Source organism: Grus americana, chromosome 15, assembly GCF_028858705.1.
Source record: "Grus americana isolate bGruAme1 chromosome 15, bGruAme1.mat, whole genome shotgun sequence".
Taxonomy (NCBI): domain Eukaryota; kingdom Metazoa; phylum Chordata; class Aves; order Gruiformes; family Gruidae; genus Grus; species Grus americana.
The window spans coordinates 17,174,010-17,192,806 of record NC_072866.1 but is presented as its reverse complement, the minus strand read 5'-3'; the positions used below and the strand labels follow the sequence as shown (position 1 = coordinate 17,192,806).

Genomic DNA, 18,797 nt, shown 5'->3' with positions numbered 1-18,797 from the left:
TGCAGTTTCAGGCCAAAGGCTGAGCCCTTACGGCTAAATCAAATGCCTGTTTTTGTATCAGCCATGTTCTATGTTACATGGAGGTAATATGCCTGTATGTCAAAATAGGTTGATATCCTCATGGCATGTCCTCTACTCTCAGCATAACCTGGGAATATTGTAGCTCTGATCTGTTTAAGCAGATGTTACATTTATTTAGATATGCTTCTACGGGATTTACAGAGAGCCTGCATTAGCCCATAAATTCAGCCTTCAGCCTCCCCCAAACAAGGTATTGTGGAGGAAGGCCTTTCAGCACTGGATCCTGGATGCAACAATAACGTACTTGTTTATATGGTTTTTCAGGCTGCATTCAGAGATGCTAAAAGTGTAGACAGATTTCAAATGATGATTTAATTGTTTACAAGTGAGTGTTTTCTGCAGCATACAAAAGAGATGAACTAATCCCAAAAGGCTTTTTGATATAACTTGAACAGATGATTTCCTGACATTGTTATATATCCTGGTTTAAGGCGATGAATAATTAGCTATTTAAGTTTTTAAAAAAAATACCTTGAGAACTAGATGTCAGCTGAAAAGCTGTCAGTAAATTTGGAACAGCTTTGCATGTCAAGTTGATTATAGCAATGAATAAAAGGAATTACCAGGAAAATGGACCATGCAGTGTGCAGTTTTTAACTTCAGTCTCCCCACAGTTTCTCTGGTCTCATTCCCCAGATTCCTAGGGTGCTTGTGATATTATCAAGCTGTGGAGCTCCCTTTCACAAAATCCTTTACTGTGGGCAACTCTTTCTTGCTGTTTACTCCACTTCATCAATGTGCAGTCACTTGAAACTTTACATTCAAGGATTTCCCCCCTCCAGACCCAAGTGCCGTTAATACCATCTTTTGTCTGACTTCCTGAAATATGGAAAGCTACTTACTGCACAGCTTCAGTTCCAGGCGACTGCCCGGGACCAAGCAGCTCAGCTGAGGGCAGTGGGTTCTCCTCTCCTGCATGTCCAACAAGCTGCCATGTTTATCCTCTAGTAAAAGAGGTTATTTTATGTTTTCCAGAGTGGATCGGATGGGGATGTTCTCTGTGCAGTTAGTAACAGCAGTGGTTAGGTCTGAGCTGAACAGTTCACAGGCTTAGTGGGATGGTACTGAGTTGCAATGAAGAGTTTTGGAGCCTTTTTAACAAGAGCATTAAGATGTTTTTGAAGGTCTGAACCCTGCCTGTGGCTCTGCATAAAAGGGCACTATGGACATACAAGCTAATCAGGGTCTTAAAAATCTGGTTCATTTAAGCAGGTGGGACTGAATTAATGTTCTTTGAATTATTCAGCTTGAAAATAAAATCATGCATCTGTATTAAAGTTAAGAATTGAGATTGGCTGAGTCTCTGACACCTACACATGTGGAAGCAGTACTGTCTGCAGCGCGGTGAATGGAGATGCTTTGGCAGGAATTGTGAGACTCTGTATTCGTGTTCTTACATGAGCAGCCATCACCATGGCATCTGCAGGCCAGTGCAAAATGGAGCTGCTGCAGGGCTATCCCGTGTCTTGACGACAATTGCTGTTTACCAACACAGAATACCTGTGTTGATATGCTGAAGTGGCAGACTTCACCTTTCTCCCATCGTCACAACTTAGTGAGCCAAAGCAGTGCTGGAAACCTGTTCCAGAAGAGAGAGGGAGTTTCTCCTGGCAGAGGCAGCTGCGCTGTTTATGAAGAGGCGGCTTACAGAAAATAGATTGCAGATGGTCTGACAGAAGAAAGGGGGGGAAAGAAGGAGAACTGGAAATTCATGATGGGGATGAGAGGTTCCTTGCTGACTGCTTCCCTGTGCAGACAGTGAGCAGCAGTGAAGTTGCTTTGCACTGGGTATTATGCAACCATTTGACTGCCTGTTTCTTGCCATACTATTTAAATGTGTGATGTTGAGCAAGGCTTGATCAAGACTGCTTTAAAATCATTGGAATTGGGCATTAACAAACCATGTGTCCCATTTTAGTACAGCCATGTTGGCTTCAGCTGCTCAGTTGATTTTGTGGGCATGTTTCACGTATGTTGATAATAAATGATCATTTGGGGCTGTAGTAATTTTCACACTGATGCAGCATAAATGCAATAGCAGTGTATACCAGTATAGTGATACCAATGTGCTGTATACTAGTATAGTGATACAAACCAAACTCCTACAGTGTATTATTATTAAGTACTTGGCTGTTTATGAGGGGCTTAATGGCATCACATGAATGGATTGGTAGCTAAATGAAGGATTGACTAAGCTAATCTCTGTGAGAATCCTCTTTAATGAGTTAATGAGGTGTTCTTATGGGCTCCCTGCACACACAGATGCTAGTGAGAGTTTTTTCCAACTTACCAAGTGATGAAACTTGGATCTGCATCCAGGCTGATAATAAAAATGATGGATAGGCTCTGTTATTTGGGAAAAATATGTTTTAGTTCTGGCATGAAAACTGCAGAAGGGAGCCAAAACTGCTGTTCTACCTGTGCATATTCCTTATCTTTTCCTGTAGCATATTGATTAAACTTAAAGCCTAGTGCTAAACCTCAGTACTTCCAAAGTCTGAAAATCAACAGCTGTACTTAAAATTATTTACCTATTTCATCCTTTAAAGATCAGCATTACCAAATTCTGTGTTCAAAAATTTCCCGGGAGGACCCAGTTTTGGTTTTTTGTGGTGGGTTTTTGGGTTGCTTGTTTGCTTGTTTATTTTTGTGGTGTTTTTTTTTTTTTTTCTCTCCTCTCTTAAAGATTGGAATGTAGTTAGTTCATGCAGAGGAAGTGTCTGGTCCTAAATTGATTTCTCAGCACCATTATTCCATAAACCCTCAGTTTCTTAAACTATACCAGGGAAATGGGAAAACAAATCTTGGTAGGATTTAGGGTGTTGTGCTATCTGTAGTGGTGGGATGGCTTGTTTTCTGGCTGTGCCTGAAGGGAGGGCTCAGCCTTCCTCCCGTCATCTCATTTGACTCTCAGGAAACATAGAAAGTGATGTTTATTGACAGGGTGCCCAGTGGTGGGGAGGAGACGTACAGTGCGTGGGTCTGTGTGAGGGGGCAGGGGGGATGGATGACGGGCGGCCGTGGCCAGAGCGTGTCTGATCTGCCTGCCAGGGATCTGGGGCAGGATCCTGATGCTGGACCTGTCCTCTTCACCTTACGGCAGGCTGGCATCCATCAGACGCAATCTGGCTTTAATGCAATCTTCAGATTTCGTTAGCGTGCTCTTTAATCCTTGTTCCAGGTCACTAATGAATTTGTTCAATACGACCTCCCCTCAGCTCAATACAGTGCCATTTATCATTATCATTTGTTTACAGTCCTGCAGCCAGTTTTCAATTCCAGTGCTGTGCACTGGTCCTTCCCAAGTCTTTTTGAATTAATTTTTCAATTAGGATTTTGTGAGACACAGTATCAGATGCTGTCCTAAAATCCAAAAAATATGACCTCCGCTGTGTTCCTTTAATCCACTCTGTCTGTAACTCTATCAAAGAACAAATAAAGCAATTAAATTTGTCTGGCAGGCTTTATTCTGTATAAAGCTATACAGGCTGCTTCTCATTCTATTACCCTCAAGATTTTTAGCTGGATTTTCTTAATGAAGCTGACTTCCCCTTGTCTTTTTGTTTTCTTTTCCCTTTCCCTTCCAAAAGACCTACGGCTGTGTTCCCAGCCACTTGCTGTCCTCAGTTTATTCTTTTGAAAAATCCCGCACATGAGAATAGCAGGATGGAAACGCTCGGGGCACAACCCAGGCTCTGTGCCAGGCAGGCCCTGAGGGATTGCAGGAGGGTGCAAGATGGTGAAGAGCTGAACCTAGTGCTTACAGTGTTAAAATAGCTGAGCTTTACCCTGCTTTGAGACTAGGGGTTACGTGGATGTCTTTTTCCTCTATCCAGGGCAAAATCTGGTGAAAACGTGCTTTCTTTGGTTTGTTGTTGTTATTGGGATTATGCAGACACCACTTAAGCTGGGCTAGCACCGTAGCTCGCTCTTTTTCCAAGTGCTTTGATATGGATTTCCAGCTCTGATACGGATTTCCAGCTCGATTACCTGTGATAGCTACAAGTGAAACATCTAAGTCTTCTGCTGACTGGCTGACTTCTGTTCACACCGTAGCAGTCCCTGACTCAGCTTTGAAGCTTGTCGTGCCTGAAGTCTGTCCTCTTCGGCTGTTCATTTCAGTTTTGAACATGTTCCTTAGTGCAGGCTTTAATTTTCTTCTGGTAACATATTTGTCTGGAAACTTTAAATGAGCCCGCTCTTTGAATTCAGTCACAGTCTTCCTGCTGATCTGCTGCACTGTGTCCTGTTTCAGATAATACTCAAGCAGAGCGGTTTGGGATTGTTCTCATAAATGACGACTGGAGCGGTTGTCAGCCAGGACAGTTCTTTTTTCCTTTAAATGCTATGCTTATACACTGAACTGAATCTGTGTCTCCCTCCATGTGCTTTTTTTATGTAGCTTTTTATAACACTTGGTTACTCTGTAAATATAGACTCCTCTTGCTCTATAAAAGTTGTGAAAATGTTCATAAGGACGTGTATATTTTTTTTTGCCTTTCCATCACTAGAACTACAAATAACCCCCATCCATGTGCCTGAGTCTAATTATACTGGAAACCATACCCAGGCTGTACCTCCTGGGCTGCTCTCTCGGGGCTTCCGTGGCAGCATCTGCTGGAGAAGTGGGCATGAAACCGCCTTTCACAGCAGCAAGGAGCTGTGGGGCTTTCGGAGATCAGCTGGGCCATGGCAGGAGAAATGTTTTTCTTATAGTATCATCGGGTACACTTTGCCATCTCTAAACAACCCGGTTATATTGATCTGTTAGATTAATATTCCTAGTCTTTTTATGCATTGAGTTTCATGCTGTATTTTGTTTGCTGCCTGAAACAAACTGTCCAGTTTGTTAGGACAACTGAACAGCACAGCGAAGCCACTGCTCCTGCCAGTTCTTAATAAATTATTAAAGAAAGCCTGACAGTTGACCCTTGCTCTGAATTGATCAGAGGTATCATTCTTAAGCACAGATTCAAAAAGGTGCTGTTGGAGCAGCTATACTGTATTAAAGTGTCAAGGCTCAAAGATAAGCCTGCCCAGAGTTAATAAGTTAAAACATTAACTGTCTTTCAGCTCATACCTCTGAGACAGCGTGTCTGGCCTGGGTAGCTAACATATTCAAAGTGTCAAAGCAGTACTTGGGCAGCAGTATCTCTGTGGCCAGATGTATTTTATGGACATCTGGGAAAGCTCCCTACTGCTACCTGCGTACTGCTGTAGCTGGCCCTGGCTTGAGGTCAGGGGTCTGTGCTGGGCTGGCAGCTGCAGATATTTTTCAGGTGCTAAAAGACACCGAAGATGGGGATAGCAGCAGCTTCATTTGTAACTGGAATTTCAGGATTTAACAGACTGCAGATTCGGTCTGTGGCTTAAGTGTTTGGGTAAGATGATATGGATTTATTTTGGGTAATGGTTTTTATGGAGGCATTTGAGAGTTCTGGGCTATTTCTGGGCACTGACTATTACTGCGGAGTAAGGAATAGTACGTCTTGCCGCAGTTCAGGTTCTGTAAATGACTGTAGTCTTCTGTAGAGCTCCTGCAGACAAGAAAACCGTTTTTTATTTTTGTGGAAAAGCAGGGAACCAGCAGGTCTTAGATTTAACTGAGCCGCCCTTCAACTACTGGATAAGCATGTGATTGTTCATTTGACAGAAGACACATATGCCATGCTCAAGTCGTGGTCAGTCCCTCAGCTTTTTGGCTTTGAAGGAGCTACACAGATTTAATTTACTATCCAAGAGTTAGAGCAACTTTTACCAAAGCCATTGGCTATGAAAGAGACTGCAGTTGTTTCTGGCAGTGAAATATTGAGAGTCGGTGTGCAGAGGCATCAGACCAGAGTTTTGACCAGAATGTTATGTTCTACCAGTTGGTATGTACCTCAGCACGGAGCGGGTAATCTTCACCAAACTATAGCAAGCTAGCCAAGGACTAAGTAGCTGTGAACTGCTGTCTCTGTTAAGTCTCAAGTCCTGCTGACTTGTTTCAAGTTAAGAAAATACAAAAGTACTGCCCTTTCCTGCAGCTGCTCTGTGGCTGAGTAGCAACAACCTGGTGGCTCAGGCCTCTTCACATTCCTAATGCATTATCACAGGCTTAATAGCCGAATGCTTTCTAATGCCCTTTCTTTCACATGGAAGAGCTGTCCTGGTGTGGCAGAGGGTGGTAAGCCTTTGCCACACTCAAGTATGTGTTGATAAAGTTATTCACCAGTGTGCTATTTTTACTCCCTGTAACCTGGGTTATTGTAATCCCGACAGAACCCTCAATGCACTTGGAAGGGCAGCGGGGAGGAAAGCTGTAAGCATTCGGGGTCTCAATCTCAGATTTTGCTATTTTGTCTTGAATTTTTGTATTGCAAATGGTATCTTTGCAGAGTTCTTTTTCTCCATGGTTTTGCTGCATGTGCTGCTTTCCCCTTTTAGTAGGTATTTTTCTACAGTTTGTTTCTTCCCGCCTGCACTCCAGCCTTACTTGATCAATATCCTCTCCTTCTAAAGAATAACAAGTGGTTTCAATGTATTTATATTCTTGTTCTTGTTTCTTCCTATTATTTTTCTACCTGGGACTCTGTCCTTGGTATGCTACAGCTGAGGACAGTGAGAATAGCCCAAAGCATGCAGAGTAAGAATCCAAATTAAGCGTCTGTATTGTGTACTTAAGGGAGTTGACCAAGATAGTACTTTCATGGACCTGATCATGAGATTCCGTGTCTTAAATTTTAGTGGATGTCTAGGCTTGAGCAGCCCTCCCAGTCTTTGCAGTTTCTCAGTAAACTAGATGAGGAAACGATCTTGCTTAAATGTATTTCCCCCCAATGGTTTGGTTTTAGTTAGAATCAGTTCTCCAATTTGGCCACACAAACACCTCATTTGTCAAAATTAAGGGCCGGCAGTGGCCACGTGGGCTGATGTTGCTACTGAAGAACAGGTTCGTTAAGCTGTGTACCAATGAGGCTATTAGCAGTGAGCGCACTAATTGCAACTCAGTGGTTTGGAGCAGCCTCTGCACGTTCCAGCATCCTGAGAGCTTGCAGGAGCTGCAGGACCACCCATCACGTTTGGCTGGGGTTGCTCTACCTCCATTATGGCCACATCGTGTCACTGGCACTAGCTCAGCGAGGAGCCCCTGGAAGGCGTCTGCATCTTCCTCGCGCTGGCTTTGCTGCAGGAGTTCTCCCCTCTCCTGGGGCTTCGGTGTCTGTCGGTGCACGTACGGGACTGATTGCAGGGCTGAGACCTGAGCTCAGGTCTGTACCAGACGTAGCGGGTGGTGGCTGTCAGGCAGCGAGAAGCAGCTGCCATCCTGCCCCAGCACTGCGTGACCCGCAATGGGGCTGTGCTGTCACTGGGTGACACGAGACCCTGCTGCTGGAGGAAGGGAGCCAGCAGGCAGGGCGCAGCCTGGACCTACTGGTTGTCCCAGGGGGTTGCTTCGTGCTGACTACATCCTTCAGTGTTTCTGCTCCTCGGCAGCTGTTGTCATTGCTTGCGTGCTTCATCTCCCCTCTGCTCCCTTCTGTCTCTTCAAAGGACATTGTAAGTGTCTGCGGCTCTTCGTCATATGAAAATTCGGGTATGTGGCTTGCAGAGCAGATGAGTCGGCTGCCCCTTTTCTGCACCATTAGTTGGTGTAACGGGAAGTTGTTCACGCTTCAGGCTTGGCTTCAGCCACTGCTTGCCTAGAGCCTGCTGCACAGGCTGAAATCCAGTCTTCACTAAGCGTTTGTTTCCAGACCATTGCAGCTATAGTAAGTGGTGGAAAGATTGGTATATTGATAACACAGTAATTTCTTCCTGAGAACCACTATTCATTCCAACAATGTTAGTGTGGGGAGGGAAATGGTGCAAATGTGCTAATTTCCAGTCTTGACATTTCAAGATCAGTCTTTTATTGAATAATTGTTCTTAATGTGTAGTAGGAAACATTCTCTGTAGTCTTTTTCCTTTCTCCTAGCTGCCTTTGAGGAGGAAAAAAAAGAAGTCAAATAATAGCTTTTACACCTGTGTACAAGAGCCTCCTGGATGTGTGTTAAGATGTCCAGCAGAAATAATAAAATTATGATTTATGTGGCCTGTGATGACAAGCTGAGATTTTTATGGAGCTGGTGTATTTGCTTGAAAGGATCCTTTGCAGAGCAGTTACACTGAGGCTCTGGGTACATTAGTACTAGTGAGTTCTTCCCATCTTTTCTTCTTTATGCAAACACTCTTATGGAGCCTGTGAAGTGATGCTAAGACCAAAAAAAAAAAAAATCAGGCTAGTGTCGCATAGACCACCCTGGTAATGCTCACCCTTCCTACCCTTCCCCTCGAGTCAGTGCTCGCAAACGTGTGATGGTGGGCATCGTGATAAAAAGCAGATCTGCAAGAGCATTTTCGGGTTTTGTTTTCTCGATATTTAAATGACATACTGTTGCGCAAGCCCCTTAGAAAGCGCCTAAGCGCGTTGGAGATATTGCTGCCATGACCCCTGTGCCTTGCACACAGGGGATGTGAGCTGCGTGACTTTAGGATTGCCTGTACCCCTGCCCAGCAGCTCCCGTCCATGCTAGTGGTACTGGCACTGCCAGGAAGCGTCTCTTCCCCAAATAAGTCAGCATGTGTAAGCTAGCTGGTGGTGTAGAGGCGGCTGTTAATGTGACTTATCTAAGGGTACAATTAAGGTTACTGAACACTTCCTGTAATAAGATGCTGGGTTTCGTTGCAGGGACATGCCGCACACCCTCCGTCTGCAGGGAAACTCCGTGCATTGGTACCCAGGGTGCTGCTCTGGGGCGCCCATGCCACCGCTGTCCTCGTGATGCGTGGGAGGTTACCTGACTTATGTTTCCCCTCAGTAGTGGAGAGATGGGCAGAAACGTGGTGAAATAACACTCCAGGAGGTCCCTTCCAATCCTGTTTTGTTTTGTTTTGTTTTTTGTTTCTGTGAAAGGTTTTGAGCCAAATTTGAGCATAGGATGAAAACCACAGGCTGGCAGACTAACAAACCCCTGGGTCGTAAAATGAGTCAGCAGAAGAGACGAAGCCGCAGTGCCCTGGGATAGCTGTAGCCCTCAACTGCAATTTGTAAAAACAGCACTGCCCACACAGGGAGCTGCTGTTATGTGGTCCTGCCTTGCAGGCAGCAGAGCTGTTGGAGAGGACGTGTGAAATGTCACTTTTAGGTGAATGTTTTGTGTCTTTGTCTGAAACTGTGGTTTCATGGGAGGAAGTATTTGGTGGTGATGCTGGCATTTGTTACTGCTACTTACCTCCTTGCTCTGTCCCCAACTGCTGGTTCTTCCTTCATATGCTCCCCCTCCTGGCTTTGCTGGCCACCCCTGAGCTGTGCTGGCACAGCTCTCCTTGCCTTGCGTCATGAGCTGGGTGAAGGAACCGATTCATCTGTAGAATGATACATAACAAATAAATAAAATTTAAAAAGACCTTTTCAAGTTGATTTGGTTCCCCTGTGTGGGTCAGGGCTCAGCTGCACAAAACGTGGGTGCAAAAATTGCTGCGATGCGAGTGCTGCAGTTCTGGGGCGAGGGCACCTGCGACTGGCACTGCTTCTGGGGAGCTGCTGCCCCGTGCCAAGCCACATGCAGATCCGTGCTGCCTCCAGGGATGGAGAGAAGTGACTAGAAACTGAGTGAAAATCAGCCCATCAAGTAAAAAAAAAAAAAAAAAAAAAAAAAAAACCACCAAAACCCAACAAACTTTTTAAGTGCCTGTCATGCTCGTCAAAGCTGAATACAGCTGTGTGGGAACCAAAAGTGTGCAGTGCAGAAGTGATGGAAGGGCCGGAGAGATGGAAGGTGGGTCTGCAGGATCGGGTCCAGCACAGCCAACAGTGCTTTGCTTTCCTGCAGTCAGTCTTGGACTGTCACCAAAAATACGCGTGATTAGATTGAGGCATAGATTCAGTTACCATCTTCAAACCTGATGTCTCTTGAAATATACTAGAAAAACACTTTTTTGTGGTATGGGAGAGACACATGTCTTGTGGTCAAGGTCTAATCAGTGACTTAAGGATTTCTCTCATATTTCTCATATGACTTTGGAATAGTCAGTTTATTTGTCTGTGCCTCAGTTCCTCCCAGCCTTCCCATCCTTTAATTTTGCTTTGGGAAGGTTGCAGTGTCTATGAAAACTGTTTCTTTCCTGTATGTGAGCAAGACATTAACCCGCTATGAAAAACATGATAACCAAACCACAGACCACAGTTGCTGTGCTCAGTGTCACCTTTCAATAGTAAACAGACTTACCCTGATCGGTCCTTACGCATAAGTGTGTCAGCAATGTCATGCTGTTTACACTCCAGTTCCACTACAGATTTCATTTGATCACAAGCACTGGAGATTAATGATTCATAGCACTTGAACAATGGCAGTCTGAAATTTCAGATGGGATGATTGCTGAGGTCCTCGGAGTTTAGTTGTAACAACTCCTGTGGTACTGTGGCAGGCTGCTGAGACCCGGTGGAGTTTAAGTGGAACATATACGGAGCAAGGAGAACTTTGCTCAGAATGGTGCCGGTTGTTTTGCTGTTTGTTCCTGAGTATTTGTGTGTGGAGACGTGGATGAGTGATAACTTCGCTCTCTGGCTCAGACCTTTCGTTAGCAGTTAATAATAATTGAGAGCAGGCAGGTTGGACAAAGCAGAGTGGTTGTAACTTAAAGTAAGTGTGTACCCTCATCCCTCACACGTGGGCTGTTCCTGTGCACGTTACCGTACATAACCATGCATTAGGCCGTGCACAGGATGAAGGGCAGTGGGATCTACCCAAATGTGACATGTTTATTTGGCACTAGTGATAGGTAGATAATTTTAAGAACGTGCCTTTTCCTGCAGTAAGAGTGACAAGCCTTTAAGTTGCTGACATTGAGCTTGGATTTTAAAACTACTTTTTGCAGTTGAAAACTGAATTTGACTATGGCTTCCCTCCTTCTCCACCCTCCTCAGCTTCCTTATTGCCTTGCCCAAAGAGAATTGGGATGCATTCTCCACGGTTGTGTTTTGGGGACCCTCAGGTCAGCTCCGAGAGTTGTGATGAGTGTGGTACCTGAACTGCACGAGTGAAGCAGAAAAGTAGAGTGGGCAGCCAGGCACTGAGTGAAAGAAGTAGCCTCTGTGCAAGGGAAAGGTGGCGTGCAGAAACAAACCGGGAAAGCCTCTTTGGTTCACAGTCAGTGGGTGCTGAGAGGCAGCCATGTAGTGTGTAAACTGCTGTTGGGAGAAAGGGGAAAAAAAAAAATGCAAGTGTGAGATGGGGAAGGAGAAACTTACTGGTTTCTTCCTACTTTTGACCATAAAAGCCAAGCTTCATTTTTTCTCAGATGATTCAGAAGCGAATGCCGTGTCACATGTATGAATGATGTGTGCTCCTAATGATGGGGGGAAACGGGTCCCCCCACAATGCTACAGTACAGTTTCTCTGCACAATGGCTCCTGTACAAGTTAATACAAGTAACCATAGCCAAAATGAGGAGGAGGAAAATAAACAGGAAACACTGTAGCATCACAGTTTAACAGGCCCATGCTGATGTACCATATTCCACATGGTGAAATAATGTCATTCAAAACCTGGTTTATATTTACAATTTTCTTTAGTCAGGAAAGCTTTTGAAATTAATAATTACCATAAGAAATCTGTTCTGTTCAGCAAGCATTGGACTTAATTTGTCTGGCTTTTAAATAGTCTGAAGCCTTTTCTATTACAGGAATCCCCTGATCTTTCCAGGATGTTTTATACATACAGTAGCTGCTTCCTCTTATAGAAATAATGTCATTTGGAAGTGAACAGTACATGCTGAAAAAGCTTTTGTGTGCAATCAAATTGGCAGCGACTGAGAAAATCCAGATGATCTCCCAAAGGGGAGTCTGTGCAGCTGGGCCGTTCTTTGTTACAGTGGTATTTTGCTCTATTTAGGCACGTTTTGTATTCTATCTGCCGCACACACCTGCCAGTATTGTGATCTTCCTGCTATGATATAAATGTGAGTGGGACAGCGTAGGGCAATGCTGTGACCAAACTAGCATCGCTTAGAGTCCAGCTGCAAAATGGATGAGTTTATCCCTGCTAAAGCTGTAAGAGAAGAGCTGTGAGTGCTGACATCATTCGTCTTTAGAAATGTAAAGCCATCCAAGGACAAGATTCCTCTCACCAATTCTCTCACCTCCAGATGATTCCCCCCCTCTAGCTTAGCTGATAACATGATATTTGGATTTCACTGAGGTTTCTCAGTTTCCTTCCAGTCTTGATATCATTTGGCCAGTTGTCAGATAATATCTACTACATGTGTATAATAGAGGTACTCTGGTGTTAGAACATGTTGATGAAAGGTTACGTTTAAGTTAGGAGTGTGACAGAGGAGATGATGCGGTCTTTCAGCTGGGCACAGCGTGCTGTCTGGCCCATGACGTACTGAGTGGAGGAAAGATGTATCAAGGGTTTCGAGGCCAATTTCCTCCTTGACTTTTTTTTTTCCTAGGTTGATAGCTTGTTTCTTCATTAGTATAGTTACAGTGAATATTAAACCAAAAGTTGCTTTATAGGCATAATTAAAAGTAAGAGTAATATATATTTTCTTGGAGGAAAGCCAGATTTTTTTTTTCATTCTGTTCTCTGATTTAGCGAAAGTGAGAATCACAATGACCTGAGTTTCTGAAGATATCAAAACACAAAATTAGTCTCAGGAGCCCAATAATCTGACAGACAAGAATTTACTCTACTAAACTAAAGCTGTCTAATTTTGACAGATGGGATGGATTAAAGAAAAAGCATCATTGACCTGGTTCCACTCTGTTAGACTTTCCAATTAAACAGGATGTTGTAGAAAGTGAGGCCTTGCAGAGTAATACCTGGACCAGCAGGACTGTGGATCTAAATATCCCTTGTACTTTAAAAGATGTTCCTTTAAAGATTTTTCTTGAGCGCTAATCCCAGAACAGTAATGATGGAGTCTCCTGTAGGGATGTTATCTTTTTCTAGCCTCTTAATTAACTGGCTAAATAGACAATTTTTGTGCTTTTGTATTTAGAAGCTCTTTAATGAGGTTTGAATTCTCTGGCCAAGCCAAGTTAAGAGTTCAGATTTTTGACACCAAGGAAGATGCCAGATGGCAGAACATGCATAGTGCACTTACACATACAGTGTGCAGAGCTGGAGAGAGACATTCATCAGGATGAAATTTTAATGGAAAACAGAACAACCATGGCATAACTGCAGCTATTGGGAGGAAAAGCTTTGCCAAGGATATGGCCAACCCTATCATCATCAAGTCCTGATCAACTTTCTGGAAAGGTTCTAATGCCTTGAAATTACAGGAGCATCAGTCAGTTGTAATCTAAGAAAGAAATGTAACAGAAGATTAAATCAAAGACGCAAGGGCCTGTGTGTGGCCTTGAGTTGTTCTGTAGCTAATCTGTCTCTGATATACTCTGGTTACTGCAGCTTCCTACAGTCATCCAAATACCGTAGAGATCCTGTAATTTCTGTGCGATGGTAGGATGTCTGGAAAAGGAGGCACTCTTAAAAACAAACACACACACACCACACTCCCCCCACCAAAATCCCAACATCGCTACTTTGGACCAATAATGGCTCAAAACACCTTCTTTTCCATTATTCCAGAGTAATGGCTGTTTCTGTCTGCTCTTTTTGTAGATTGAACCTCCTAGTCCCTACACCAGCTTGGAGACTCAGGTTAGTACCACCCCCCACTCCCACTTCTTTCTTACAAGAGATTCTCTAAAAGAAGGCTGATCTGCTGTTTCCCATGTTTATGATAATTAACTGTGTTGGTGACCCTGGAGAAGGTGCAACTGTAACGGCAGTAGTGGTAGCTCCCAACGTGACCGACTGGGCAAGAGGAGAACCAAACTCTTTACAGGAAACAGTAGGTGTGGATGGTGAGGAAGGGACCTGGCTACAGATGGACTATATAGCACAAATGGCTTGTATTTGTTAGAAGAGAGGATGCAGTCCTCAAGGCAGTGCAAGCATCCAGTCATGGGATTCTCGTTTCTTCTTGTATACTTAGCTTCCCAGCTTTTGTTATGATCCCTGCTGCTGGCGTGTTACTCGACAATACTGTTGCACTGCAGTTTCCTCTTTAGACGTGACACTGAATGGTAATGAATCTGTGGCGATGCCTGGCACCAGAAGGTCAAAGTGACAGAAGGGATTTTACAAAGTCACTGGTGCTTTGATTTGTGTTTTCTAACATGGCAGCATCATTGATTTCCATTCTCACTGATCTTTGGGAGACAGCAAAGGTAACAGTACTTGCATGCTGAAGATGAGTGTTTATTCAGAACACACATTTCTCATGTCCCTTAGTGACTGCGTGAATATTTCTACCTTTGTCTTCTGCTGGCCTTTCTCTGGGGAAAGCTTTTGACTGTTTTGTTTTTTGTTTCAACAAGCCTACTACATCTTTTTTTATGGACCTCACTTCGGAGCCAAGGCTTTGCGAGTCGAAACTGGCAAGGAAGGATCACACAAAGATTGTTATACGCAGTGGCATTATAAAGTGGTATCAAAACACAGAGTACCTAATAAAGTACTAATCTGTGCGTGATGTAGAACTAGAAATATACAGTAATAACGAAGGCTTATTATTGACTTAAAGTAGTGTCAGAACTTCTGTTTGTGTCAGTGTAGGGGAGAATGCGCTTGTGAGTACGAGCAAGAGAATTTCATGCTCAGAGAAGGAAGTGAAAGGGGGATGACCAGCTCCAGCTGGTGCAGCTGCCAGCTGCAGCAGATTCCTGGCCAGGTGATGCCTTCAGCCCCAGCACCACTTCCTTGTCCTGCCCTGCCAGTTTGTGTCTTCCCTGACCTGCGTGTTGCTCGCCCTTCCGGCCTGTTATCTCCATGATAAGACTGTCAGCAGGAGTGCCAGGTGACTGCAAAAGCTGCTGTGCTTTCAAGGGGTCTTAATATTTTTGGGGTCAGGGAGGGCATAAACGCATTCTTTAATGAATAATTAAGGTAGAAATTAAGTGTATGCTTATATGTGTTGATATTTCTTTCAGTGTTACTGAAAGTCACATCCACTTCTGAATCCATTTTCTGTAGAAAACTGCTTACTTCTGACCTTGAAATAGATGAGGAGAGCCAAAACCAACGTCTTATGGGCAACGCACATAGATCCCAAAGTGTTCTAGACTGCTGGGGGCTGCTCAAATGTAGGAGCTGAGACCAGGCAGGTATCCTGGGCTGAGGAGGGAAGGGAAGGGACCGTGTCTCTCTGAGAGGTGGAAGTAAATCTGGGTGTCACAGCTGAAGGTCAAGGCATGACTTTGGTTTTTAGGGATATATTTATCTTTAGATGAAGCAGTCAAAAGCATTCAGATGAGCAGTGGAAGTTGTTTTATATCCAGACTAAGAATTTAGCAACTTGAGACTGGACCACAGTCTTAGCTGCAAGTCTCTCTTGTTTTCTTTGCAGTGAAAAAGCACTGTGAGAAAAATAAGATCAGCAGCTTTAATGTTTTTCCAACTCGAATGGGATATTAACTAATATGGTTAGTAAAGAATCTCTAAATTTGCACAAGTTTCCCTGCATGCTTCAGGGTCTCCCTTTTTTGGGGGGGACAGATGGGAGCAGAGAGTAGCACTGCATTAATTTGAGACATGTTGAGTAGACTAGTGAGCAGCTTCTCTGCTTTGGTGATTTCCTGCACAATCTTGGGATGAATCCACTGCCCTCTGGTTTCCTGTCTTGGCTCTGGCTTGGTTGGCATTTGCAATGTTGACGTTTCAAACCCATGCTGTGTGTTGAAAGGGGACCACGTTCTGGAGGCCTTCTCATGAATTTTTCATATCATTTCTCCTCCTTTCCCTAGTCTCCCAATCAGCTGTACAACAGTTGAAAATTTTAAGGGTATGGCTGCAAGTGATCCTCTAAAGAGAGAATGGATTCTCTTCCAACCAGCTCAGCTTCAGTAGATCTCTTTGAATTCCTCTATAAAGATATATTTTGGGTTGTGTGTAAGTGAACAGAGGGAAAGCATTTACTTGAGAGCTAAGCAAGTGTTTTTGGCTGATGTTTTTCCAAGCAAGAGACGGTTTCTGCAAACAAAATTTTTGTACAATTCCCTCACATTTCTCCCTCTTTTAGAGGCATATCAAAATACATTGTTCAAATTAGACCTGCCAAACCACGCTACTCCTGTTAATCAAATAGCAGTATGTTGGGGATTGGTCTGATTCATTTATACCTACCTGTGCTGGGGCAGTGTGTCAAAAGGTTAATGCAGTCAGATGGCTCCTGTTCTCCTTGTTCTTTTTTTGTAAGTAGGATCATATAGCTCACAAACAACTGTGCTTTAGCTTTTCTCATGTTAAATGGTGTGTCACAAGTGTGACTCATGGAATGTGTAAACTTGGTGCAGCAGCTATTTAATCGGCTGTGTTCAAGGGAGTAAGATGTGGCAAATTTATTTGCACTGTGTTGCAAAATGATACTTCTCTAGGGTGAAACCCAGAAACCTTGTCTTTATTGTATTGGAAAAAATATTTTGAAAACAAACCTCCCATTTCCTAAGTCCCACTGTGTGCTAATGTCAAACCCATATAAGCCTAAGCATCCTTGAGGTGTTTGATAAGGTCATGATGTCAGGATTCTTTTGGAGGGTTCGGGCGTGTTTGTCTGCACTACCATGTAAAGAGAAGCTCTGCGTAATTTGGAGAGAATGAAGGAAACAGAGAGAGAATGAAAGCTGTTTTCAGCAGCTGAGATGGCTGTACATTACATCTGAAACAGCTGTGACTCTGTGACTACTTTTCTCATGATTTCAGAAGTTATCTCCATCAACGAGATTGTGGCTCTCTGCATTTTGCACTTCCCATCCTTCATTTCAAAAAATACCCGGAGCCAGATGTAATGGCTTCAGCAGCAGTTAGCCCAGAGATAAATTTTGGCCCAGTTTTTCATTCCCTTGGAGCAATGGAGTTTGTTATCGTCTTTGGGTTGGAGAGATTGTTATCGGTCTCCTTCCAAAGCTGTAGCTTTGTGACTGTTAAAAGTTGTGTGATCGGATGCTAGGGAGCCCGCTAAGGCTTACTGACGTAGGAGTATTGCAGCTGGCGGAGGGAACGGGGCTCTGCGTAGCAGGGAATGGACTGAGTAATCGGTGTAGCTGTTGCAGTTCTTACCTCTGCCCTCGCCTGAGAGAGGCAAAACTTGCCGCACGGTTTCCTTTTGCCAGTGCTATCCTGGCACGAGTGTGCTGCAGTGCCTGCCCTGAGAGCACATCTGCGGCAGGCAGGGGTGCACCCTCATGTCTGCGTGGTAAGCCGTTGGTTTTCCACTGCCTGGAGGTCACCAGCGTCTCTTCTAAGCTTATGGCAATAATTAAAAAAACCCCACAATTCTTCCCAGAATATAGAATACTTATCTTTCCTGTGTTGTTAGAAGTCAAGATGTGAACTGATTTCTGCTGTGCAGTTTCCAGAAGATGCTCTCGCTGCGGTACCTTGTTCTGCAGGAGTAGCTGGTGGCTTGCAGCCTCCCTTTAAGTGATGGGTGCGGTTCCCAGGTGCTACCGATGTGTGAAACCTGGAGATTGCTGAAATAACGTGCACACTCGGAACCCAAACACGAGACTGGTGTGTCACGCATACGCCACACCAGGAGGATTTCAGCTGGAAAGTTACCTTAGCCAACGGGGGGACAGTCCAGAGAGGATTGCATTGGCAAAGAGCCAGCGTGAAAGATGCTCTGAAGGCCTCTTCCCATGGCACACAAGTGCTTACCCACCTTGGTGAAGTAAATATTGATGCTGGAGTAGGGGCAGCAGTGTGCTTGTCATATTACAGCAAAACCAGACTGCTTTTTCATACCCTTCTGTAATTAGGGTGTACCCTGCCCGCAGCGTAGTGGCTCAGTACCTCTTACCATGTCAGCCTCTTGTCTCAGAGAACAGCTCAGACGCTGATTGCTCCCAGACAAAATTTGTATTTTAATAGTATTGCTTTTAAAGAGACCAGGGGAGAAGACTGCTTGTTATTGTCCTCTCTGTCATTTAATTTTTTTTTAAGAGCTAGCTCTTTTTAGAACGAAAATGTCCTACCCTGGGGAGCATTGTGTAAGGAACAAAAATTGTCATATTAAAAGGTATTTATTATCCTGTAATTCCTTTCTCAGAAATTGATTACTGGCTTAATTCAATAAAAGGCTGAGAACTGAAGGTTCACGGTGTGCCACCCTGTTGTGGGTGTTGCACTTCACGATTAAGTGGCTGCTTTGAACAGCAAAAACGTACTCGTGTTTCTTGTGAGCACCTGGCAAGATGTCTTTGTCATTGGGTACAAGTCAAATAACTCCATTGCCTATAGGACTCTAAATAATTGCGTGCTCAGTTGTTTGACCTTTAATTATTTCTGTCATCCAGAGGCACGCTGCTGCCTGGCAAACTCACGCACCTTGTACCCGGTTCTTGTCTGGGAGCGGTGAGGTGCTGTCAGCCCTGCTTGGATCCTGCGCACAAGTACGGCAGCAGCCGTACAAGTTGCCAAATCGTGCATCTTAAACCGGAGATGATTGCCTTTGCAGATAAGTGAGCGCTTTGCCCTTTGTGCATGGACTTGGTCAGCATTTGCTTCGCTGGGGCTGCACAGCTGATTTCACCCGAGTGCCATGTAATCAGCATTTCCCATTGCAAACTTAAAGGTACTACAGCCACTGCTAAACCCAAGAATAGAAACTCTCCCTGTGTTATT

General features: G+C 44.2%; 1 protein-coding gene across 2 annotated transcripts in view; it reads left to right on the top strand.

Moving 5' to 3' along the window:
* XYLT1 (xylosyltransferase 1) overlaps window positions 1-18,797 on the top strand; it is a 200,345-nt gene that overhangs the window by 38,014 nt on the left and 143,534 nt on the right. Inside the window, exon 2 of one of the 2 annotated variants that reach the window (XM_054843078.1) lies at window positions 13,734-13,772. The exons of the other annotated variant lie outside the window; for it this stretch is intronic. Coding sequence (XP_054699053.1) covers window positions 13,734-13,772 — 39 coding nt within the window. The remainder of the gene's footprint in view (window positions 1-13,733; window positions 13,773-18,797) is intronic. 2 annotated transcript variants of the gene reach the window in all.